The sequence below is a fragment of the Bidens hawaiensis genome, unplaced genomic scaffold, assembly GCF_021521415.1.
Source record: "Bidens hawaiensis isolate Kalapana, Puna unplaced genomic scaffold, B.hawaiensis_p1.1 tig00027298_1, whole genome shotgun sequence".
Taxonomy (NCBI): Eukaryota; Viridiplantae; Streptophyta; class Magnoliopsida; order Asterales; family Asteraceae; genus Bidens; species Bidens hawaiensis.
The window spans coordinates 124215-151038 of NW_027494406.1; the positions used below are offsets into that span (position 1 = coordinate 124215).

The 26824-nt window shown below is 33.7% G+C and overlaps 2 protein-coding genes and 1 pseudogene across 3 annotated transcripts; 1 reads left to right on the plus strand and 2 right to left on the minus strand.

Moving 5' to 3' along the window:
- Nucleotides 1-9: 9 nt before the first annotated feature.
- LOC143575103 (phosphatidylglycerophosphate phosphatase PTPMT2-like) lies at nucleotides 10-1915 on the minus strand. Its single transcript, XM_077059553.1, has 5 exons — nucleotides 1598-1915; nucleotides 1380-1502; nucleotides 963-1056; nucleotides 691-773; nucleotides 10-614 (listed from the first exon to the last, which is right to left on the minus strand). Exons 1-5 carry the CDS (start codon nucleotides 1814-1816, stop codon nucleotides 129-131), a joined length of 1005 nt encoding a protein of 334 aa, XP_076915668.1. The 5' UTR covers nucleotides 1817-1915; the 3' UTR covers nucleotides 10-128.
- Nucleotides 1916-5957: 4042 nt separating this feature from the next.
- On the plus strand, nucleotides 5958-7318 carry LOC143575117 (azadirone synthase LFS-like). Of its 2 annotated transcripts, XR_013142714.1 has the most exons (8): nucleotides 5958-6068; nucleotides 6155-6229; nucleotides 6313-6364; nucleotides 6429-6550; nucleotides 6624-6716; nucleotides 6815-6873; nucleotides 7120-7176; nucleotides 7273-7318. XR_013142714.1 is itself a non-coding variant. In XM_077059565.1 (7 exons), the coding sequence occupies exons 1-7, from the start codon at nucleotides 5990-5992 to the stop codon at nucleotides 7178-7180; spliced, it is 549 nt and encodes a 182-aa protein (XP_076915680.1). In that variant the 5' UTR covers nucleotides 5958-5989. The 2 variants fall into 2 exon arrangements, 1 of the variants encoding a protein (XP_076915680.1); XM_077059565.1 differs by lacking the exon at nucleotides 7273-7318 and having other exon boundaries at nucleotides 6624-6724; nucleotides 7120-7180.
- A 1278-nt stretch (nucleotides 7319-8596) lies between these two features.
- On the minus strand, nucleotides 8597-9991 carry LOC143575119 (uncharacterized; annotated as a pseudogene).
- Between the last annotated feature and the right edge of the window lie 16833 nt (nucleotides 9992-26824).

Here is a 26824-nt window from a genome sequence, read left to right on the forward strand (position 1 = left end):
GTGTCAAACTTATACACATGATATCGTATAATTACAAGATTTATAAAAAAGAAAAAAAAAACAAACCATCAGTATGTTTTTTAAGTACATGCCAGCAGGAATATGTACACAAACCAGTGATCTTTTGTCTAGTAAAGATGGATGTTTATGCTGACATCATGAGCGGTCTTTGAAGGATATTTGTCCCCCATGGTTACAAGGCTAACACTTGACATCTTGCTGCTGCTGTGCAACAAACTGGAAAACTTCGCCAAAGTTGCAACTCCAACCCGACAAACTAAACTCACACCTGACCAGATTTGCCCACCGCCGCCACGCCTTTCATCATCATAATCATATCCATCAAGATCAGCTTTGGCTATCACCACTACCGAGCCATCATCAAAAGTGAACACATCTGCTGTTGCTGGATAGAACCTCGGAGGTCTATAAATCGTACTGCAACTTTGGCTGCTGTTGCCTGACCAAAAATTGCTTGGAAAATGCATGTTCTTCACTTTCAGATAGTAGTATTCCTCTACCGCCTGACGCTGAGCTGATGCCAAAAGAACTCGCGGTCGGATTGACCTCACATACGCATAGGCAGCATCCGGGTGCATATGCCTATGCTGAATCTACAGAACAAAGGAAGAAAAAGAATAAATGATGGAACATGCATGTACCCGCGCGCACACAAACGTCACCACATACCAGATAACATATTACAATGGTTGTGCTGCGTCCACGGCCAGCCTTACAGTGAACATATGTAGACTGCTTGAGAAGCGTTTTATCTACATAAGAGAACAAGATTTAAACAATTTAAAACTATACTCTAGGCATCATTTTGTCAACAAAAATTTAAGACAAGAAGTTATATGGTATCAGTCTCACAGTCTACTAGTTTGCTTATGCTTGTTCTCTTTACAATTAAACACAAAAGGTGAAGATAAATGGAGAGTGCAATTTAAAGATATATTTACCATGGATGAAATTTACAGCTTCAGATATGTCATCGAGTGACGGAGCAAATAGATAGTCCCTTGTTGGAAGCACTAAATGATCGATGCCATGATCCTATGCAAAATCAACAGATAATTACAATCGAGCAGAAACTATATAAAACAATTTATACCACAAAAAGATGGTTAAAGAAAAATAACATACATGTCAATATGTAAGCCTATATGCGTATGTGTATATGTTCAATGCGTGTATGTGGATATGGGTGATTGGGTACATGCGTGCATATGTATACATGTGCAGATGCATATGACTATAGGTGTACATGCATATGTTTGTATATAGGTAAACTATGAAGCACGTCTCATAACTCATACTAATCACAAATAGAGCATAAGAAAAACAATAAGCTGATGCGAGAAACAACGAGAGATTACTCTGTATAAAGATGTAGGAACCAAAGTCTCATACGGCTCATTGAGTGTAACCACTCCACCAACACCAAGATCCTTGAGCCGTTTGACATCCGAGGGAAATGGAACCGCACCTAGCAGAAGAAACTGTAAACAACACACACGCATACACACAAAACATCAATACGAAATATAAGTCACGGCAAATCACATGTGCTAGCATATAAGAATAAAGACAATACCTCCTCAATCTGATCCCACCATCTAAACTCAGCCTGAAACCTGTTCCTCACAACATTATACAAAAGCGTAGGGTAAAACAACGCACGAGCACCCGCTCCAACCAGAACTCTTTTAGATTCCAATAAACCGATCACACCACCACTCACCGTTACCGACAAACTCTTTTCACCTTCCCCCATCGTCGTCTCACCGACACCATTAAAATCTTCAATATACATAATAATAATTCACCTTAAAACACTATTTCACACAAAATCACAACATCCACCAGCCTTCATTCAATTCATTGCATACAGCAACTTCCAAATCTGAAACTGTACATTAGATAATAATAATTCACCTCAAAACAGTATTAATACATACGCAATCACAACAGAAACTTATAAATCTGTAATAAAATTGAAACTAAAACGGTTGAAATCAGAAATATGCCTTTAATTTTGACGATCGATTGATTTTCGCCGCGAGAATTAGGTCAACTTGAGATAATTAGGCTCAAACAAGACGAAATTTGAATGATATTGAAGACGTATTTATTGGTGGAATTGAATTGATGGATTGAAGCCCTAATTTCAAGGTTTCGAATACTTGCTTCCTTTACCCCTCTTGAAAGTGATAATAATAAATTATTAATTAATAAATTTTTATTTTTTTATAGACAATACACCTTCATGCCGATACGCGGGAACAGTAAGGAGTTCGTAAACTCTTGTCCCATATCAGGTTCAAACCCGGTATTAAAGTCTTGATTCGTCCATTTACCCAAGGATCCTTCGAATTAGTCAAGCGGCAATCGAACCTCTTATCATTAGACCACTAAAACTAATAAAACATTAATTAATAAATACAATTCAATGAAAAAAATTTCTTAATCTAATAATTAATATAATTTACTTCTTCCTCTTACTAGTCATAAGTTTAATGTAACTTTTTGTGACGCTATCCAAAATATTTCCTACATCACAACTCATATGATATTCATGTAGCAATGCGACATGTTACTATCCTTTTACGGTGTTTTAATGCAAGGCTAAATCAATCGATCAGATTTATTAAATATGTTTTTTTAATTAAAATTATAAGTTGGACATTGTGTAAAATAATAAACTTACAGTGAATAGAGCATATAACATGATATAGTTCTACAAGACACAATATACAAACCTTAGTTATACATCTATTGACATAAATTAATGGATAAAACTGATATAATGTTATATATGTGAATAAAAACATATCATATACTTTATTTAAAAAGAATACTAGTCTTCAAAAAACAATGAATTGATATATTAAATGCTAGAATAATGTAAAAGGTTGGTCGTATAAAAAGAAGCTATTCAACAATAGGATTTGCCTAGAAAGATGTGATGAGTGGATGGATGATAAACGGAATAAGAGGATGTGCCAAGGGTGAAGAAAAGTATACCCACCAAATGACCAAAGTTGTAAGGTCGTTTTATTTTTATATTTAAATACAAGGGGCATTTACAAGAATCGTCACCACCTCCAAGCAAGTGAGCAACCTACTTGCCACTTGTACTTTGCTCAAAACTATATATTTGTTCCCTAGAGGTAGAGGCAAGCACATCACCAAAGAACAAAAGCTATCAAAATTGAAATTAGACAATTGAGACCATTATACGAAGTGCATCTTCCATCTACTCTTTGTCTATACGACTACTCCTGTAGGGAGTATTTTGATAAATCATTTAGATTTTTTTATGATAAATTCTATTAAAAATATTTATTCACCCAACTATAAGTGTATAGTTTTGAGCATTTAAATTCTATTAAAAATATTTTTTATTAATCATTTATTTTTTTATGATAAATTCTATTAAAATTATTTTTATAAATCATTTAAGTTCCGTGATGATAAACTCTTAGCATATTCAAAATACATAATATACAAGTACTTTGCTCTGCCCCGACTAAGAGTATGTGAACCAACCTAGTCACCTTTAGTGTCTCATAAGTTTTTTTTTTTAATTATTATTTCACCTAAGCTAGATCATCTGACCGACCGTGATTTAAACGCATGGTGTCTTTACAGTTCTATACAACTAATATAGGGGCTATACGAATCGAATAGAAATCACATGACTGACAAATATACCGAAGAGAACAAGATGACAATTTTTTACAGTATTTACAGTATATGGATCTATAGCCCCTATACGAGCCTTATAAACTCTCTGGCTCGTATAGGAACTTATACCATATCTGACCCATGTGACTCGTAAAGAAGCTATACGACCCATATAAACAGAGACTCATACAGGGGTTGGACCTATACGACTCATATAGGTTTCCTTGTTGTTCGAATAACAAATATGGTGTGCGTATAACGCATGCCATTTATTAATAACAAGGGTTTCTACGGTAGGGTGGTTTAAATGCACTATGTGTTTGAAAGTTAACGTGTTATGGTGGGTACTCAGTAGTCATTCGGTATTGGTTTAATCTGTCACGGTAAAAAAATATGTGACAAAAGTTAGAGAGAGTAAAAGGTAAACATGTGAAACTAAAGTCGAGTAACCAATAAAAGTTTCATTATCAAGTTGAAAAGCTAAAAAACGAACGCGTAAAACTAAAGTTAAGTGGATAAAAAATATACATGTGAGATATTTTTTTTTTACAAAAATCTGATAAAACAAAGTTGAGGAGCTAAAAAAGATTTATGCGAAGGGTTTTTGACAAAAGTTTAATCTCGGGTAAAAATAACAATACGTTTTTGTGGAAATAATATCCAAAATAATGCATCTAGTCTAGCCAAAAGTAGGGGTGAGCAAGATAAGGGTCAGATCCTTAAAACCCTTTTACCCGACTCGTAAAACTCTTAATTAGACCCGAATATATAATATGTGTCTAGTAAAGGGTATTTAAATTTCACATTAAAGGGTAAAAGGGTTTAAAGGGTCCGACCCTATTTCAAACCCTTGACCCATTAACTAGTTTCTAGATAAATATACATCAAATTCGTGATTAATCTGAAATGTCGGAGAAGCTTGTATTTTATATATGATTCGTCATAAATTTCTCAATTACTAAGAAAAATAAAAATAAAAGGCCATACTACTAATTGAAAACATATATACATACGAAAATCATTGAATTGTTCATTACATGTAATTTGTGAATGCGAATATTATTTGCACCGGTTCAAATGGTTGATAAACTTTCGAAGTTAGAGTTTAAAGTGTTATTAAATGAAAGTATAATTGTTTTATGATTCATATATTATATGAATATATGAAATATGTAACTAGTAAATGCAGAAAAGAAGCTGCGATTACTGTTTTAAAGGGTAAAGGGTTGGACCCTTATTTATACTCGACACTTTTACTGTTTAGAGGGTTCCATATTTTTTCCTAAAAAGGGTAAAGGGTATTAGACAAAAAGTAGTTATTACCCTTTGAACAGTAAGCAATCTCGGGTAAAAATGGCGGAATCTTTGACTCTTCCGGTGATCGATCTTTCATCACCGGATGGCATCGCCACCGCTAATTCTATCCGCCAGGTTTATTTTTATTTTATCCGATTATTCAATTGTCAATCGTCCATCACTAGTAGGTTTATCAACACTTTATAATTTCTGATATGATTACTAGTAACTTAAGTTACCACTGAGATTTGGCAACTCATTAGTAACAACTTGTTGTCAGCGCTAGTTTAATTACTAGTAGCTTGTATGTATTAGTGGTAACTCTGAGCAGTAAGTAAGTATAAAGTTAAGCATGCTACATCACTGAATAAATGTTACCTTAACAAGAAAACTAACGTGGTTAGGGTCTTTGGTAGTTGGGAGTGTTTCCGGTCAACAACCAAAAAGGTGAGAGTACTTAAGTCTAATAACCCCTAAAATATAATTTTTTAGAAACAGAATATAAAAAAAGTTATAAATTTTTTTATTTATTTTTAAAAAAATACAAGTTTCGGGCGATCGCCCACCTTGCCCCTGCTCCAGGCGCGCACTGACTGTGACAATTATAACCACCAACTGTTATATCCTTTCACAAAGAGTTGAACATTTCGACCTATCGTTGTGATGGTTCCTTGCTTATAAAACGAAATCTTTTTTACGTTTAAACACACTAAATTCAGGACTACGTTTTATTGACAGAAAATACATTTCCGTTCTTAGGTTTAAGACACTCCTAGTTGTTTTTGTATAGATCCTGCAACCTGTATATCGTCACTTTACAAGGGTTTGTTGTTAATAGCTTGTTTGAAAATGCAATGCACTTATTTTGCTATTTTCTTAATGTCCATAGGCCTGCATAGAGTATGGCTTCTTTTACCTCACTAATCATGGGGTAGAGGAACAACTCCTACAAAATGTGTTTAACGAAAGTAAAAAGTTTTTTTCACTTCCACTTCAAGAGAAGATGAAACTGGATCGCGAGGATCACACGGGCTTTTCTCCTATTTATGCTGAAAACCTTGATTCTTCTACCGCTTCCAAAGGTGACTAGTGGTTATGCATGAAACATCGAGAATGTAACTTGTTAGCATTGACATAATGAGTATATTATCGTCTAATTCAATAACAGGTGATTTAAAAGAAACGTTTCATATCGGCCCGTTAGAAGGCCACGAGGACCATGTAAATAAATGGCCTTCAAAAGGTAATCTTACCATTGTTTATTATTATGATTATCTGCATATCATATTATTGAGCTCCATTCTTATCATCTTCATGGGATTGCAGAAATGCTACCTTCTTGGAGATTGATAATGGAGGACTACTACCGAAAAATGTTGTAAGTGTTGCTTGTTTTTAGGTAGTTGTTATGTGTTTATTTGAATACTTATGCAGAATAACAGGTCGGTTGGGAAGCGGTTGAGCTCTTTGATTGCGACGGCTTTGAATTTGGAGGATGACTTCTTTCAGAAAGAAGGCGGCTTAGATAAACCATTTTCTGTTCTACGACTATTGCACTATCCAGGTAACTTCTCCGTCTTTTTTTAATAATCTGTTTATTAATAAGCACAAGATTAAGGTTCAAACTTCAAATCCAGGTGAAATGGGAGCTTCTGATGAAGTTGTATACGGCGCTTCTGCACATTCTGATTACGGAATGATCACTCTTCTGGCAACAGATTCCGTTCCCGGTCTCCAGGCATTTAACATAACCTTTATTGATCATTATAAGCCGTGTTTGTTTTTCTATAATTTAATTTATATATATATATATATATTGGTTTTACAGGTCTGCAGGGAAAAGAATAAGCAGCCACGGATATGGGAGGATGTTAGTTATGTGAAGGGGTGAGTTTCTGTACCCAGGGCTGCATAACGAGCAAGTCAAGCCAGCTTCAGCTTGAGCTTAGGCTTGAAGTTAAACGAGCCAACTCGGCTCGGCTCGAAAACTCTTAAAAGAGCTGAAATATCTATTACATAAGTTCCATCTGTTTTATACAAATAAGGGGAGTTAAGTTTATTTGACTAATAATCCAGCATCTAATTTTAGTCTCGTGCGTGGTTAAAGTATTTCATTATATTGTGGTGGTGCAGAGCCTTTATTATTAATCTCGGGGACCTAATGGAGAGATGGACTAATTGTTTGTTTAGGTAAAATACTCTATTTAAGTATTTATGGACGTAAGTCATGTAACATTCCCATAGTACACAAAATAAAGTATAAGTTTCTCTGTCTATCTCTTGCAGATCAACGTTGCACCGAGTTATGCCAACTGGGAAAGAACGATATTCTGTAATTCCTTTTTTTATTTATACATATATAGTTTTCCAGAACAGCCTGTAATTACTTCCTAATTAACCAGTTACACTTTATTTACACCTGCTTATCGCTTATGTAACCAAATATTTTTACAGAACACAACAGACGGGCTATTTTTTTGTAATCTAAACGAACCCATAATATGATATGCAGATAGCATTCTTTTATGAACCTGGCCCGGATGTTATCGTGGAGTGCTTGAAAAGCTGCTGCAGTGAGTCGAATCCCCCACGGTACGTACGTGGGGTGTGTTATTTTTTATGTGCTAATATCAATTTATTGAAACATAAAGGTTTGGTTGGTTTGTAGGTTTCCTCCTATTCGCAGTGGCAACCACATCAGGGAGCGTATCAATGCTGCATATTCCTCAAAGGCTGTATAATTAAGATAGTTCCAGCTTTTTATGAATATTTTTATTTATGTATTTAGTAGTTAATTTCAACCCTTTATGGTTGTTCTTAAGGATTGTTTTATTTTAGTAGTGGTACTTTTAAACCATTTGTAATTACAAGATACCAAATATAATATTATTGCAGTTGAAATATCCTTATCAAAACTAAAATTGTCTATGTGTAGTGTAGGTGATTATATAGTTGTGTCATGTGATGTCCTTTAAGTTTAAAACAACGTTTTCACATAAACGACACGGCTGTAGGCCTGTAATGATACTCTCATAGTCGTGCACTCGTTCTATACTATACTTCTAAATGAAGTCATGTAGCATGCTACATGACTTCATGCAACGCATCTATGTCTAAACAGTCTATTTGTCTAATGTGTATCTCGTTTAGTTTGATATATTTTTTATAAGCTTCTCTAAGACCATGCTTCAATTATAATTTGCACATCACATTTTGTGTCGTGACTTAATAGTTTGAATACCAACTTATAAGTGAATTGTAGATTAGTCAATTAGTAAAAGGTTTTATCAAATGAAAATGCTACAAGATTAAGCAAAAAGCTCTTTGGACAGAGGAAGAACACAGGATGCTTCTGCAAGAGTTGCAGAGGCTCAGGAAAGGCGATTGACGTGTGATAAAGCTATGTCATTTCAAGAACACTGACCCAAGTCGCTAGCCACGCCCAGAAATATTTCAACAAACAAAGCAATATGTCGAGGCGAAAGAGACGGTCTAGCCTCTTAGAGATGAGTAACAAAACATTAAAACAAGCCAAAAGGCATAAACCAACTTGTTATACAGACAAAAGTGTGCTACATTATACAACAATGAGATATCTCTTCAAACAAAGGTTGAAACCAAATTCTAGGAAATTGACATTTATTATTCAATCTAGTATTTGTACTTATTAAGGTGTCTCCCCTTCATATGAACTCAATGCCTTAATAATAGATTCATACACCTTAATCCCCTCCAAAAACACTTCATCCTTCAAAAACTCATTATGATCATGCAACAAAATCGGCGTATTCTTCATAGGAGAAAAACCAAGTGACGGTATACCACGCACCCGCATAAACCTCGCATCCGTCGTAGACGACAATATCTCCGGTTTCGAAAGCTTCCCACCACTTGCTTCAACAGCCTGTTTAAAAACCATCCACCACGGATTCGACTCATTCGTTGCAGTCACCAACGGCCGACCCATAAAATCCCTCAACGGTCCCTTCTCAACGATATGAAAACTCATGTTCCTCACCGCCGGCGCCCACTCTTCCGCTATTCGTTTCTTCAACAAATCTGGATCAACAGTCGGTGGCAACCGAACATCATACCCCGCCTCCGCCTCAGACGGCTGCATATTCATCACAAACTTCCCCTCACTTCCCGGAACCGGAATCCCCGCTTTCAAGTAAACCGGATTCGCCGAAACAACTTCCGAGTTCGCCATCACACCCGCCTTAACAAAATCAAACTGTTGCTCCCTAAACCTAGCCACAACCTCACTAGTCTTCATCAAATTCTCCATAGCACTATTATCAAACATCCTAGACCCATGCCCGGGTTGCCCCATCGCCTTAATCACAACATTCCAAGGCGAGCGATCCGCATAAAACACCCGATACAACTCACTCGTCGACGCCTGTCCCTCGTCTAAAAAAAACCCCACATTCAGTTTTTTAAACTCGTCCGACTCGACAAACCTTGCCATCCCATCCAACCCGCCAATTTCCTCGTCCGGGACATAACATATATGCACATTCCTAACCGGTTTAAACCCGGGGTCCTTAACAATTATGTTCCTAATAGCTTCTAAATATTGTATAGCAATACACTTATCATCCTGGGCGCCTCGGGCGAATATCCGCCCGTCTTCAGCTTTATAAGCCGAAAACGGGGGGTGTGACCACTTGGCGGGCTCGGCCGGGACCGAGTCCAAGTGGGAGTTAAAGAGTATGGATTTAAGGCTTGGGTTGGAGCCAGGGAGAGTGACAAGGAGTAAGGGTTTGTTGGGGATTGTGAAGTACAAGGTTTTGGTATTAAGGCTCGGGATGGAGTTGGTTAAGGTTTTAAGGAAGTGAACTGCTGTTGGGTAGTTGGGGTTTGGGTGGGCTGTGTTGATTTGGAGGTATTGTTGGAAGTGAGTGATGGGGTCTGCTGGTAGTGGTGGTGGTGATGAGATGGCTGGGAAGATGAGGAGTGTGAGGAGGATGAAGGTTGACCAGATTGAGATTGGTTTGACCATGGTGGGAAGCTGGATGGACTACAGATGGAGAAGATGAACAAGGGTCAATAATTCAGTACTTGCAAATATGATTAGCGTGTATGTTTCATGGACTATTTTTTAACTGATTTGGATTTGGATTTGGATTTGGAATTGGAATGGAATGGAATGGAATGGAATGGAATGTTTGGTTGGTTAATATGTATTCGAATTGGAATTTTTTTCATTCTTGGTTTTTTTTTTTCATTTTTTTTATGAACGAGAGCAAAAGCGGAAACGTTTTAGTTTTTTTACATTTTTCGTTTTTGATTTATATTTTGAGTTATGATTTTTTTATTAATTTTTTTGAATTTTTTTTGAGAGGTTTTTATTAACCCGTTTTGACCCGTTCCGACCTTGACCAATTCCGACCCGGACCCGTTCTGACCCGAACCTTTTAACCCTAACCCGTTCCGACCGAACCAAAACAACCCTTTTTTTAGTTAACCCATTCCGACCCTAACCCGTTCCGACCCATGGCCCGTTTCGACATAACCCAACCCATTTGCCACCCTAGTACTGATTAGGGTTAATAAAACAATCCTTTATTTTCCATAACAATCCTTATAAAATAGGTGGGATTTTAAAATCCCATGAAATGTGAGATTTGATGGGATTTAGGTGGTGTTTGTTTTAGCTTAAAACATCTGCAAGAGACTTATGTCTGCAGACGCGCAGACATAATTTTCTGAAGACTGTTTGTTTTTTTTAAATAAGATCTGCAAACTGCTTTTATGGTCTTAAAAAAGAAGCTATTGTTTAACTTTTTCACACATCTTCACACTTCTTAACATCCTACCAACACCTAATGTCCAACACCACCGCCACCCATCATGCGTCGCCAACACCACCACCGTCCACCACCACCCACCGTCCGCCGCCACCACCGTCCATCACCATCACCACCCACCGTCCGCCACCACCACCGTCCATCACCGTCACCACCCACCGTCCGCCGCCACCACCGTCCATCACCGTCACCACCCACCGTCCGCCGCCACCACCGTCCATCACCGTCACCACCCACCGCGGCCCCACCGTCCATCACCGTCACCACCCACCGTCCGCCGCCACCACCGTCCATCACCGTCACCACCCACCGTCCGCCGCCACCACCGTCCATCACCGTCACCACCCACCGTCCGCCGCCACCACCCACCACCACCTATCATCCGCCACCAACACCGTCCACCACCCACCACCATCACCGTCCATCAACACCATCACCCACCGTCAACCGCCCACCACCAACTATTTTGCTAGTCTACAGACGTTGAATGACTTCTATCTACTGTGATATGTATGATAGGTAACTAATTGCTTATGCAGCAGTTTATAAAACAAACAGTATTATATTTTCAGATTGCAGACCTTCAGACCACATCTTTAGTTGCAAACATGAAATCAGATGAAATCAGATTGCAGACAGTTTTTGTCTTAAAAAACAAACAGCGCCTTACTTTCCATTCCTATTCTTTCATTTAATGAAACGAATATATCAATTCATGGGATTAAAATCCCATTCCTTAGAAGTTGTTCCAAATCCTTGAAACGAACAGGACCTTAAGGTAATTATGTTTGGATCATATAAAACTAGTTTTAGAGCCCGCATTACACACGGGATAATTCAAATTATAAAATTATAAGTAAAACAAATAATTATATAGCGTATATGAAAAAAAATGTATTACATCTATGCTTGTATCTATACAATGTGTACAAAAATTAATGTTATTTATATCACAAAATGGTTTTTTTAAATAAACTTAATAAAAAAATGTCCGTGCAAAATCGTACCCGATAATGCTTATTTCTATTAAAAAATTCATTATCGATGTCATATATGTATAATTGAAAGAATCTTGGTTATGAACCAATTTCGAAAATAAGACTTCTCATATGATAGTAGTTCTAACCACTCAGCCTAAATACAAAAGAGGCATTACCTTTATTGATATATTTATCAATTTACCACCCATCAAAGGAAATAGGACATTAAATTGCGACAATAGATGTTCTTTAAGAACTATGATTTTCGGAGCTACACCATAAAAAAGATGTTGATAAGTTTCAGAGGGCTTCTCGACTTTGTCATAATGACAACATAAAAAATAACATGTTAACCCATTCAATTTTGTGAATATTTTGTTTTATTTGAGCATAGTTTTGCATAACATGTTTCCCATACAACATTCTGATCAACATTGAAGGAAAATTTAATGTTGACATGTATAAATATTTGAAATTTGATAAAAGTTGGAAGTATTGATAGGCATGGGGGTGACATGTCGAAAGTGTCGCAATATTTTCTTAAGTTTTAATAGTTTAGGGAAAAATAGTTAATTTGCCAAATCCTGAACCTTTGGATTATTTCAAAAAAAGTCCTTAAAAATAAACTTGAAACCCAAATCATGTTTAAAATTCTAACTGAATACTTTTGAAATTTTAAAGTCAACACTTTGAACCCATAACAATTTTGACGATAAATCTATTTTGCATTCTCAAACTTTTAAAAATATTCAAAATTTTTATTTTTGACCCGTAAAAAATTTTGACCTAAATGTAGTTAACTTGTACCAAACAATCTATTTACCAACTTTTGACCCAAAAAATCAAATTTAACTTCCACAAAAAACCCGAAACAATTTTCATTTGAGAAACATGATTTGTCGTTGATTTTTGGAATTCACCAAGTATTTTGAAACATATAGTAAAATAATATGTTAATATTTATATTTATAAAAATATATAGATATTATATAAATATAGTGTAAAAGGAAAGTAGATAATTATTGATTTATTACATATACTAGGATAGTGGCCCGTGTTACAAACGGATGGAAAAATTTTCAAATGTCATATATATATATATAGCTATCATAAAAATTCTTTATATTGTTTTCTGCAAAACCACAAGATGTAGGAAAAATATATGTAGCTATCATTAGTTATAAACAATTAATTGTAGTCAAAATCGGTTTTTAAATCATTTGAAAGGAAATAGTTGGTTATGATTCTAGAAACATTAATTAGTGAGGTTATGATTTTATAAAATATTAATTAGTGAATTATGTGGCAATTTTAGAGATGAAAACCTTTTAAGCTTATGTGGACATCCTATTTGATGGCCATGTGGATATATTTTTTGCTTTAATAGTATAGTAAGAAGATGAGCATTAGGATTAAAATTAATTGATTAATTAAGTGGAAGTTATAAGCATGGAAAGTGGATGACATGCAACATTAGGTGGACACCCTAGGAGAAGGACAAGTGGACAAATTGATTTTTCTTTATTATATTGGTTAAATTAGATGTAATAAAGTCAAAGTAAACGTTAAGTTATGAATTCAAAACTTTATATGTTAAGTTTGACAAATACATGTGTATATATTGGTTTAAATGTTAATTAGCATTAGGATTAAAATTAATTGATTAATTGTCTGAAAAATTAGAGAAAATTACTGTTTGCGTCCCTGTGGTTTTAAGGCAGAGGCACAATGAGTCCTTGAAATTTTTTTTGAACTGGTTGAGTCCCCGTGGTTTCAAAAATGAACCATTTGAGTCTCTGCCCTTACTTAATTTTTGTAATAAACTTTCATTTTACTGAAACTATAGGGACTCAAATTGTTCGTTTTTGAAACCACAGGGACTCAAATTGTTCGTTTCTAAAACCACGGGGACTCAACCAGTTCAAAAAAATTTTCAGGGACTCATTGTGTCTCCGTCCTAAAACCACAGGGACGCAAACAGTAATTTTCTCATTATAAGCATGGAAAGTAGATGACATAGAACATTGGGTGGACACCATAGGAGAAGGACAAGTGGACAAATTGGTTTTGCTTTAATATATTAGTTAGATTAGATTAGATTAGATGTAATAAAGTCAAAGTAAATGTTAAGTTATGAATTCAAAACTTTAAATGTTAAGTTTGACTAATGCTTGTGTTATATATTGGTTTAAATGTTAATTAACATTAGGATTAAAATTAATTGATTAATTATGTGGAAAATTATAAGCATGGAAAGTGAATGACATGGAACATTAGGTGGACACCATATGAGAAGAACAAGTGGACAAATTGGTTTTGCTTTAATATATTAGTTAGATTAGATGTAATAAAGTCAAAGTAAATGTTAAGTTATGAATTCAAAACTTTAAATGTTAAGTTTGACCAATGCTTGTGTTATATATTGGTTTAAATGTTAATTAGCATTAGGATTAAAATTAATTGATTAATTATGTGGAAAATTATAAGCATGGAAAGTGGATGACATGGAACATTAGGTGGACACCATAGGAGAATGATAAGTGGACAAATTGGTTTAGCTTTAATATATTAGTTAGATGCTTGTGTTATATATTGGTTTAAATGTTAATTAGCATTAGGATTAAAATTAATTGATTAATTATGTGGAAAATTATAAGCACGGAAAGTGGATGACATGGAACATTAGGTGGACACCATAGGAGAAGGACAAGTGGATAAATTGGTTTTGCTTTAATATATTAGTTAGATTAGATTAGATTAGATGTAATAAAGTCAAAGTAAATGTTAAGTTATGAATTCAAAACTTTAAATGTTAAGTTTGACCGATACTTGTGTTATATATTGGTTTAAATGTTAATAGCATTGAGATTAAAATTAATTGATTAATTATATGGAAAATTATAAGCATGGAAAGTGGATGACATGGAACATTAGGTGGACACCATATGAGAAGAACAAGTGGACAAATTGGTTTTGCTTTAATATATTAGTTAGATTAGATTAGATGTAATAAAGTCAAAGTAAATGTTAAGTTATGAATTCAAAACTTTAAATGTTAAGTTTGACCAATGCTTGTGTTATATATTGGTTTAAATGTTAATTAGTATTAGGATTAAAATTAATTGATTAATTATGTGGAAATTATAAGCATGGAAAGTGGATGACATGAAACATTATGTGGACACCTTAGGAGAAGGACAAGTGGACAAATTGGTTTTGCTTTAATATATTAGTTAGATTAAGGTATATTAGTTTTGGAGGGAAAAAATTATGAGAATTAACCAAAACATGACAAGTGTCCCAATTTATTTTACTTTATTAGAATATAGGTAGATATTAAAACCAACCATTTAGGACTTCGGACCATTTAAGGTAATTGGAGATTTGGAGTTGCACTCATGGGTTAAGTTAAGACTTTGAGATGGTTTTATGCTTAGAAACATGATTTGAAACATGATTTGAAACATGATTTGAGTTGGTTTTTTTATAGTGGTGAGTTTTTTTTATTGATAGTGTTTTCTGGAGCATTAAAATCAGTGTCGATGGTTGACGTCCTATCTTTGAAATGTTTACTTAAGTATTGGGGGTAGTTTTAAACGTTGTTCATTTTTTTTAAAAAACTTGTCAATTTTGTCGTTGATTCTATAAACGTATTTAGGCTATATGTACGAGAGATGTGAGATGTGAAAAATTAAATGGCACGGAGGCGCCATGTAGTTGGTGGAAGCTTTCACATTTCAGAATTGATGTGTTATGAAGTTATGCTAGATGAAATATGAAATGTGATTGTTGGGTGAGATATAGATAAATAATAATTGGTTTCAAAAAGTAATTAATATTTAAATAACAAAATAAACAAACAAAACTCACGTTCTTTCCTCACGCACACTACAGAACTCGCCTTCCCTTCTCTAGCGTTTAGTGCTCTTGTGTAGGCCTTTAAACGAACAGAATGTTCGGTGAACTGTTCGTGAATCGTTCGGCGAGAAGTTTGTTTATTCAACAAATGAACGAATATGAACGAAAAATTTGTGTTCATTTAATTAAACGAACGAACATGAACATGAACACATGTTTTGCTCGTTCATTTATGTTCATGAATGTTTGTTTATTTATGTCTGTGTATTTATGTTCGTTTACATATTAATAGAAATAATTAGATATTATATGGATGAGTCGTATACTTAAAAGTTTTATATTTGTTAATTTGCGTTCATTCATGTTTGTTTGTGCTCATTTATCTTTGTTCATATATGTTCATTTATGTTCGTTTATCTTTGTTTAGATTTTAAACAAACAAACACAAATGCTCATTTTTTAAATAAACGAACATAAATGTTTGACTAAGAGTTGGTGCTCGTTTCAAGTTAAATGAATAAAAACGAACATGCTCTTATTCGTGCTTGTTCGATTCCTTTAGATGCTTTCATTATTCACATTGATGCCTTTGTTCGTGCTCGTTCGATGTGTCTTCTTTTCTTTACTATGAAATGGATTGGACCTAAAGTTTAAAAGTCTCGCACTCAGGGGGTGTTTGGGATTGCTTATTTTTACCAACTTATAACTTATAAACTTTTTGAAAAGTAATAAATTGTTTGGGATTGCTTATATTGTGAGAAGAAAAATTTCATAAGTTACACTTTTGTAACTTATTAACTTAATAAAAAGTTATAAGAAAGTAAAATAAGGAATCCCAAACACCCCCTCAGTTTTTCTATTTAACTATTTTTATTGGGCCTAACATAATACTACTGATTTTATATTTTTTGTGTTCATGGACCAAAATCCCAAGACCAAGGAACCAAACTAGTTAATAAACTACATTGGTTAGATTTCATTTTAGTGATTTCTTAAAAATGAATAACTAACTTGTTTTATCTATAAACTACTACATGCTATTTTAGTTAGAAGTTTTAATTCATGAATCATTATAAAATTTAAATATGGTGTTAAAATGTTTTAAGTTGGTATCATTTACATAATTTGACAGTAGTAAAATTTTATATAAGAAGTCTACTAACTAAAAATTTAACATGTTAATAATAGTCTCTCAAATCCTTAAATGAGGTAAATCTACATTTTATATTAAAGGTTTTCTTTAAAAAGTTATTATTTCTCATATTTTGATAATATTTTAAAAATAATGTTAATTGCTTGAAAACGGGAGTAACCATAACTAAACTGTACATATGAAATTTTAATTGACTAAGATGGGAAGATCTTATATGACATATGATTTATTATTTATAGATAGTTATTAAATACAAAAAGCTTAATTAATTAAATAATGCTATACTAAGTATCAAAAACTCTAAAATAAATTTTTTATCTGTATGAAATATAAATTAACAGTGCTAGTAAATAACAGTGCTAGATTGAGTGTTGGTGGTATCATCAGGGTCGTCACCCACCTGCCACGCAAGCGCTATGGGCGCCAACCACCGTTACGAGTCCATGGCTATAGGCGCTAGCCCTCCTTGCCAAAGCAATGGCGCCGCCATCCCATCATTTTCTAAAAAATACAACAATATTATTTACCAAAACTTAAAAAAGTATTTTGAAGTTTATTAAAATCTTTGATTATAAGTTAAGTTTGTGATGCCTACATTAAATAATTTAAATGCACATCCCCATCTCTTTATAAGTTATCTTTACAAGACTTTGCAACCCAAATTAAATAATTAAATAACTTAAATATCTTGAACTCAAAGTTAACGGGACATTAAAAAAATGGCCATGTGATTTTTGAGTCTTAAGAAAATTATATAGGTTTATTTTATTTAAGTAAAGCCAGCGATAATATGTTACTTGGTCAACGTTTTGACTGATTTCTACAAAGGGTAAAATTTTCAACTTTGGCCTTTGGGGCTTGAATCCTGTTACGCACGTGTAGTTGAATCATATATACTAGGTTATAACCCGTGTAATACACGGTATTGGGTAAAAAAAATGTCAGACGTTAGGAAAATTTAATAATAAATAAATACATATTATATTGAATATTTTATAATTGAAATTTAAAAATTAATGTTGCATTTACAATCAACAAATACAAATTACAGGTCTCTAAAAACTTTTTTATATACAACATATAAATGTTGTATTTACAATTTACAAAATAACACATTTTGATAACAAACTTATGGGCCTGACTCGACTATTTTGCCACAACTACAAATAATTATGTTGGATCGTGCCGTGAATCAGTAGACTTAAATAAATTATTTGTAGTTGTGGCAAAATAGTCGAGTCGGGCCCATAACTAAGTCCACTGATTCACAGCACGATCAAACATTTGATGTATTACTTGATTACTTCTATATATGGATACCTAATTATTTTGCATCTTGGTTTCCAAAAGATAGCCAACACCAGAAATCAAATTTCTAACCTTGCTTCAACCGTGTGGGTATGAATCTTCATGTAAATCACTTGCAACCTATATATAAATTTTATGAAAAGTTAGTTTTCTTCTTTCTTTTGGTTCATAATGTATACTACCAGAAAAATGAGAGAAAGCATAGAAACAAATCAAATCTAAGGAAGAACCTACTATTTTGTTATAATTTCAAGTAATTGTTTAGGTAAAATCATTCTGCTAATGATTTTGACAGCATATTCAGCAGAAATTAGAAGAAGTTTATCGTTCGAAAAAAATTAGAGACTTGTAAGCATTCTTGTTTTGTGTACTAACATGCAAGATCTGCAACCAAATGACCCAATCCATCAAAAAATATAACTTCAAGTTATCTCAAAACAAATATAATCCTCGATTAGAACCATCACACCCTCCATCTGCCAAAAAGATTTCATATCAAATGTAAGAGTTGGTTAAGGTGCATATAACTTAAACTGTGCTATTCAGTTTGTATAATTCAACTCTAAAATGAATGAGAATAGTGATCTATTATTTGATATAAAAAATGTTCACAACAAAACTGAAGAAATTTTCAATAACAGACACGTGAAAACTGAAAATGGATAAAAAAGTATTTTCTCTTCTTTGCCGACCCTTGTAATTTGTAGACTGCCATCTTAAGCATATTTATAGACTCTGATAGGCGGCAGAATCAAGATATGAAGATATTCAAAACTTAAATATTAATAGTTTGTATTCATATATTAACAAAGTTTACATATTTGGTATGTTAATACCAAATATACTCTCAGCCTCTCCTGTTATATCACAAATGTTTTAAATATCAGTTCTAAAAAATTTATTAATTTATAACATTTATAAAAAGCTTTACTAACTTGGTAAATCAGGCTTGAGGCCAACAGCCAACTGGATTTCCCCAAGGGAAATGTTGTTATCGATCAATTCCGTTACAGCTTGTAAATCTTCTGTACTTCCATTGAAAAGATCAATCCCTTAGAATAAAAGAAAATTCAGAATCGAATTCAAAGATATGCAATTAATCAAAATTCAATGTTGTAGCGTGGCGTAGAACGATACCTATTTTACAATGGTAACAACAGTGCTGCCACTATACTACGGAAGCAATCCAAACTGCGCACACCTTTGAAAAGCTTAATTATTTATTTCATAAACCATGACATTCTATATGTGAAGAAAAATGGCCCCTGCTTTGAAAACTCGGGTTACATATATATACATCAATTCTAAACTAAACATGTTCATCAAACAAAATATGAAAACCAAATGAGGGATCAAAAGTGGCAAAAAGAAGTTAACTTTGTGAGTGAAATCTAAAGTTAAATGTTCATTCAGGCATTTCATCAAACAGTTGGCACGCAATCACAAACTCAAATTGATTGAAACAGCCTGGTGTGACTATGAATCAAATGGATCAATTCCACGCATAGATTTGTCTAGGGTGTGACATCACTCGATTTCGGGTCAAATGGTATTTATTTTGTATTTGTTTTTATGTTGTAAACCGACCCGATTTATATCCAGAACATTTCAAATATATAAAATATTGGATTTTATGTTACTAAAACATTCCCGCTTGTCTAATTTGAAAAACCCCTTTTACAGATTCGAAAACGGACTTAAAACGCTCAAGATACATCAAAAACGAACTTCTGGACGCGAACCGACGTGCTGACCAGCAACAGCCCCAATTTTGTTTTTTTTTTGTTGTTTTGTGACTTGTCTTAACCCTTCTTGCATGCAAACCTTGATATCACACCCCATGTTTGACCCTTTCAACCCACCCTATATAGACACCCCTATCCCTTTCATTAATCCTTACTCATTCATCTCTTTATCCTCCAATTTTCAAGCATTCAAATGTGTTCTTCATATTTTTTTGGCAGTTTGACTTTCCAAAGTCAAACTGACCATAGTCTTACATTATAATCAACTTGTTAACACTTATTTATACTTGAAGATTGTTATACAACATATATATAATAGCACCCTTTGTACCTTCGGTGGGCATTTCTCCGGTCTCGGTCGGTTAAGTGTCCGGCTAATAAGACAAAGCTACATGGAGGACTCGTAGTAGTCCTTGATTATATATATTTTCCGCATCTAACAATCAAACTTGTTATACTTGTTTAACTTTTGCTCTTCTTAGTTCTATTTTACATTTTGAGTTCCATGGTTATGGGTTTGTAGAGACTAGCCTCGGTTATTTCGTAAATAGCTCCAAACCGGAAGCCGAACTCTTGTTTACTAGTTTGTTTAAATAGTTGTATAAACATGTTTTATGTAATATTTGAGTTTCTAAAATCATTTTAATTAGTTCCATGGTTATGGGTTTGTAGAATCTAACCTCGGTCTTATCCCGAAACAAGATCCGAACAGGAAACCGAACTTTCGTTTAAAGACTTTGTTGTTGACTTTTTGTATGTAAAACTTTGGTATTATTATTTATAAATTATTTTACAAGTTCTATGATGTTTGGACATGTGGTAGCCATTCTTGGCCTTATTCCAAAATAAAAACCGAACCAAACTGAACTAAACCAAGTTTACTCGCGTAAGACACACAAGTGTGTTTTTAACCATTAAAGCTTATATATTTCTTTAAAAATACTTTATAAACTGATTTTAATTATTTTCACAAAGTACTCGGAATGTTGAATCCAACTTGATCTTATAACAAAGTTTGGACCGATTAAACAGAACACTCGCTTAACGGACGTTGTTAGTTCTAAAACAATAGAAATACATACTTGATTAAGTCTCTTTAAGATTTATTGAGTTATCTCGTACATTTATTATTTTGGGAAAGTTGACTTTGGGTTTGGTCAAGTCACCAAGACCCGAACCGACCACCCGAACACTCGCTAAAACCCGTTTTAGTATCTATATTATAAAGGGACTTGCTTTCTTGCATTTTTACCCACCTTATTACTTAACATAGGTTGAGTAAAATTAAGGGCTAGATACTTTAACCCGGTTTCGAGCAAACTTACATTTTTAAAGGACTATTATTATAATTTCTTAAATATTTACATTTTAAACCTTAAACTTTAAATTGCTTACATTTCTTATAATTTATTTTCATTTAAAGACTTCCAAGACAACTTTTCTAATACAAGACTTCTTCTCTTTTAGGCTTCGTTCGTTAAACTTATCGTTCCAGTTAATCTCCAAATCATCAAATCTTCAAGTTTATTACTTGAATGTGAGTACTTTCATCCCCCGTTTTCACTCTTTTATATTTTGGGGGTGACATTGCAAACTTATTTAAATCCAAATGATTTATACTTGAGTATTAAACCACAAACTTTATTATATACTTTACTTAAAAAAATGCTCGATTTGGTGATTATATGCTTATATGCTTGAGTGCTAATGTGTTTACTGCTTTTGGATGGTTGATTCATAAATCCGAGTATATATGGCATCCCCTTATAGAAAGGTGTCGTTAATGTATTCTTATTAACGATTTCTTACAAAATCCGAGTATATTTGGCATCCCCTTATAGAAAGGTGTCGTTAATGTATTCTTATTAACGATTTAATTTATCTAAATTGTTGCTATTATTTATTGTTTTGTATACAAGTTGTGGAATTTCTTATTATATATCTATTGTTCAAAAACTATGAAATGGCTCACCAACCTTTGTGTTGACAAAATCTATTTATACAATGTTACAGGTTTGACTTTAGGTGGACTAGAGGACTTGAAGAAAAAACGTTATGGAGGCTATTAGGATATTAACAAAACGAACATTATATTATTTACTATGATTTAAATTCGGTTATTGTATGAACAAGTTATGTGACTCTTTGTGTTTTTATGAATTTAAATGAGTTGATTAAATATTGTCACTTAATAGTGTCGTGTGCGATGAACAATCGGTTGCGCCCCGACGTTTCCGTCATGGTCGGGGTGTGACATAGGGATTATAGATTCACAACGGTGTTGAAGAATACTCAAATAAATATACGGTTTGATTAAAATTTAATGCATGATTTAGAGATAGTTGACAGACTTGTAACGTTGTTTGCCTAAGAACATATGAAATCGATGATAGATAAGGTACCATGAAGCATGAAAGGCCATAGGGGGGTTTTGTGATTATGAAGGATGAACGAAGCAAAAACCCAGCCTGGTTAAAAGGAATATGAGACCCACCCGCGTCTGTTTTTCGTTTAAGCCAAAAACTTTTATTCAATTTTAACCACGTCAACAAACTTCACCCATTCAATTAAATCTCAGACATGCGTTAAATATGCCACATATACATTCTCTAGTCTCTAGACATCCCATCGATGCCCGTCATCATTGAATGTGCCCATGAACTTCGATGGCTTAAAGTTACAGATAGGGTATATTTCAACTAGGGGTGGTAATCTTGACCCAACCATTTCAAATGGGTCAATTTGGGTTGTTTTAAAAATCATATGGGTTGGTTTGGATCATAGATTTTAATAAGACGGGTCAAAATGGGTCGCTTAAAATTCCACCTTCTTATTTTCGGGTCAAAATGGGTCGACAAATTTAAAGAAATTGGTCCATTTGGGTTAGTGTCTTAAGGAAATGTGGCAAGCTCGGGTTGAAACGGGTTTTGGATTGGAACGAGTTCGGTTTAGGTTTCGAGCCTACATGAGCTTTCGCACTAGACGGGTTGGGTTTCGGTATCCTTTGTTTCTTTTTGGTTGGTTTCGGAGCACTGGACGGGTTGGGTTTCGGTTTCTTTTGTTTGTTTTTGTTCTGTTTCGGTTTTTAGTTTCGTTTAGTTCGATTTTTCGGTTTTGATTGATTCGGTTCGTTTTTTTATTTATGTTTCGTTTTCGTCGGCTTTCGGTTTCAGTTCATTTCTTGTTTTTTTTAAGAACGAGGACAACGGCGCACGTTTTAGTTTTTTTACATTTTTCGTTTTTGATTTATATTTTGAGTTATGATTTTTTTTATTAATTTTTTTGAATTTTTTTGGGAGGGGTCAAAAAAATTCAAAAAAATTAATAAAAGAATCATAACTCAAATTATAAATCAAAAATGAAAAATGTAAAAAAACTAAAATGTTTGCGCCGTTGTCCTCTTTCTTAAAAAAAAAAAAAAAAAAAAAACCGATTTGACCCGTTTTGACCCATTCTGACCTTGACCTATTCTGACCGGACCCGTTCTGACCCAAACCTTTTGACCCTAACCCGTTCCGACCCGAACCAAAACAACCCTTTTTTTAGTTGACCCATTTCGACCCTAACCCGTTTCGACCCTAACCCGTTCCAACCAATGACCCGTTTTGACCCAACCCAACCCATTTGCCACCCCTAATTTTAACCAACTCGCTAGCAATGCTCTTTAATATATACTAACTCGATGACGTGCCTTGGCATATTATGCACATACTATGCCCAAACAACACTCTTCCATGTTTGAAAATACCGAGAGTTTGTCAATTATAGATTTGCAATTTTTTAAAGGTATAGCATTGTCATTTTTAGTTTCGAACTCGTATTGCAATATTAAGTAGCAAGTGGAGTATCGTGGATATAGATAACTTTACCAATAGATTTTTCGTTTGAACTCCGTTGGAATACTAAACGACAAAACCATGAATAGTTTTTTTTTGGGCAAACTAACTGTTTATGTAACATTGTAGTTCTTAAAGAGTGCTTGTTTTTCAACGGAGTTATGTTCGTAGCCACTATTAGACAATTGATCGGAAATCAAACTTGTATAAAGTTGTTGACGACAATCCATGCTATTCAATCACTGAAGCATCACCGAGTTACGTGTCTGCTACTTTTATACATATTTTAATATTTTTTTATGTAAATATGTTTTTGACAATATTTGACGGTATTTTACCAACGGATATTTTTGACTATTTTCATTGATAAAGCTTCAATTTTCTATTGACCGAACGAACAAAAAGGTAAAACACGTTACAATACTTTATTAAAAAAATCCATAAAAGGTGAAAAGCATGTTATTGGTCAATTCAATTCTATTAGTTTAATTATTTTTTTCACCTGGATAGATTGATTTAGTTTTTAATTTTAATTTAAATATATGATAAAATGGCCCAGTGATTAGTGTTAATACTTTTTATTATTGTTGTTAATACAATCACTTACCTTTCTTTTATTTATTTTTTCTTTTATTTATTTAAAAAATGTATGGTTGGTGATATGCTTAATGTCACTAGATCTTATTCATTGGTACTATAAAATATAATTCAATCACTAAATGTTATTAAAAATGTCACTATGACGAACAGGTCTAGCGGTATGGTCTCCCATCTCACAAAAGCAAAAATTATGTGATTAATTACTACGAGAATCAGTTAATCTATTGATACTTATTTAATACATAGCGAAATATCTAATCATCTAATGTTAGGAAATCCGTAAAAGAAAATCACATCGAATGCTTTGTTGTCATCTGTTAGTTATAAAACATCCATTTTTTTTCTTGTAGGAACTAAGAAAACCAATCTATAACATTTATTTATTTTTGTGTTTATATAAGATCCTGAATCACAGCATATTAAAATATATCATGACTGTGGGAATATACTTGATTGGTGGATGCTTATGTATTAAAATATATCATGACTATGTGAATATATACTATATTGATTCATGAATGTGTGTAAATGTAGGTGTAACTTCTATTAGGAATGTCTACATCAATGTAAATTCACATTAAGTGGCAAACCCATGCTTTTCTTCTTCTTCTTCTTCTTCTTCTTTTTTCCCCCTTTTCATCATAATCGCTCTTTTTTTATATTCGGATGCCACTTGACTTGTCTTATGAATTTTCATTTGGATCGGGTCACATAAATAATGAGAATTTGGCACTGCATGCGGTAAAGCTAAGAGCTATGTTGGGTTTGGAGTAATCACCAAAACCGACAGAGATTCGGTAAGATAAAACTTATTTGTAATTGTCATAGAAATACAATGAAAATGTATCAATTGGTCATTGCAACATGCCACTTATATTATAACCACGAAAGACCTGAATGCTTGCTACAAATGATGATGGACGGACCTCCCGTTTATTATGTCTATCAGTTATTTTGTTTCAGTTGTTTGTATTTACAATTTGGGGTTTTGGATCTTGTAGTAATAGGTAGATGACTGATGCCTCCTTCATGGAGTGTGTGCTTGTATATTTCCTTTATTGCAATACCCCATGGATTGATCATCCACATGGGTTGATACTTGATAGTAAGTCTATAAATGACATTGATTTTCTTCTTTCGAATCTTGAATTTGTTTATTGTTTGTAATTACACTCTCATCTCTTATTCTTCATTGTTGTTTTATCAAACGGGTTTCACAAACATTGAGATCTCGGAAGCTTGAAACAATAAGGTTTTGAAGCAATCATGACTGCGAAAAACTATGCATTGATCAATAACTACTTAGAAATCATAACTTAAAACACTCGACCGAATTCGACACTATATATTTGCTATTCACATTGTTTTTGAAATGGAACATTTATTGATAGATATCATATTGGTAAGCTCAAAAAATCCTCTGTTCGACCTTTAAAAATCTCAGAGGTCGGTCGAAAAACCATAATATTATACATTACATATAAAAAAAACTATGGGGTCTATGCCTATACGAAACTAGTCATGAAAGGGAAAAAAACAAGATAAAGTAACAAATGAATAGTCTAGCTAGACTGCTACCTCACATTTTCTATATTACTTGTACATCCATCTAACATAAGGCAAGAATATACGAACAACAAAAACATCTTTTAACGAAAAATGCTTAAAAAATACAAAAAGATAAAAATGAATGCAAGTTGGAATAGTTATTTAGGCTATTTATGACAACTTTGACCACCATATAATGCAACGTAAAGGTATAGGCATACATCAAAACTCCCAATGATGATCTCATGAACCAAAATGGACCAAAATTTTTTTTGTGATCCTAAATATGGATCAATGTTATCATCGATAATTTTACATAAATATGCCATTGTTGCATATTCATCTTAGGGGTGGCTCGTGGGACAGCGAAAACAAATTAGGGCTTTAGGTTCATACTTAATTAAGGCCTCAAAATACAAAAAAAACGTTATATATAGTTATAGCGATGAGCATTTGGTACTTGGTACTGGTCGGTACCGAATCGGTACCAGAGTTTTGAGTTTTTTGGGATCGGTACGGTACCGGTACCGTTACGGTATTTCCCGAATTTTTACCTTCAATACCAGTACCGTCCCGGTACCGGTACCAAGATTTGGCGATTTTCGGGATCGGTATTTTCAGTACCGGTACAGTTCCGAACTCATCTCTATATAGATATATTATAATGAGTAAAGTACACTCAAGGTAATGCATTAGTGTTGTGATAGGCTTGATTGTTACTAAAGTATAAGTTATGAGTCAAAACTTTTAATAAGCACATTTTTTTTCTTAAAGGTCTCAAATTCTTGTTTCAATTAAATCTTTCATATTCGTTGAGCCGGCCCTAATCTCTCCATTTGGATGGATTAATATGAGTAATTTCATGCATAATAATAATAATTGCAGTCATGTGTGCTAATAAAACAAGCACTATGCGAGTCTGTTAGTTTCAGTTGAGTGGTAATTAAATGTACGTTTTGTTTGTTATACGCAACCAAAAGGTGAAATTTAAGAGATT

What these genes read in the sequence shown, in the direction of transcription:
- LOC143575103 (XM_077059553.1), bottom strand. Translation starts at nt 1,816, where the DNA reads ATGTATATTGAAGATTTTAATGGTGTCGGTGAGACGACGATGGGGGAA. An exon ending in AGCTGTAAATTTCATCCATG is followed by an intron (nt 774 to 962) that starts GTAAATATATCT and finishes TCTCTTATGTAG; the next exon opens with ATAAAACGCTTCTCAAGCAG. An exon ending in CCATTGTAATATGTTATCTG is followed by an intron (nt 615 to 690) that starts GTATGTGGTGAC and finishes TTTGTTCTGTAG; the next exon opens with ATTCAGCATAGGCATATGCA.
- LOC143575117 (XM_077059565.1), top strand. Translation starts at nt 5,990, where the DNA reads ATGAAACTGGATCGCGAGGATCACACGGGCTTTTCTCCTATTTATGCT. An exon ending in AAATAAATGGCCTTCAAAAG is followed by an intron (nt 6,230 to 6,312) that starts GTAATCTTACCA and finishes ATGGGATTGCAG; the next exon opens with AAATGCTACCTTCTTGGAGA. An exon ending in GACTACTACCGAAAAATGTT is followed by an intron (nt 6,365 to 6,428) that starts GTAAGTGTTGCT and finishes GCAGAATAACAG; the next exon opens with GTCGGTTGGGAAGCGGTTGA.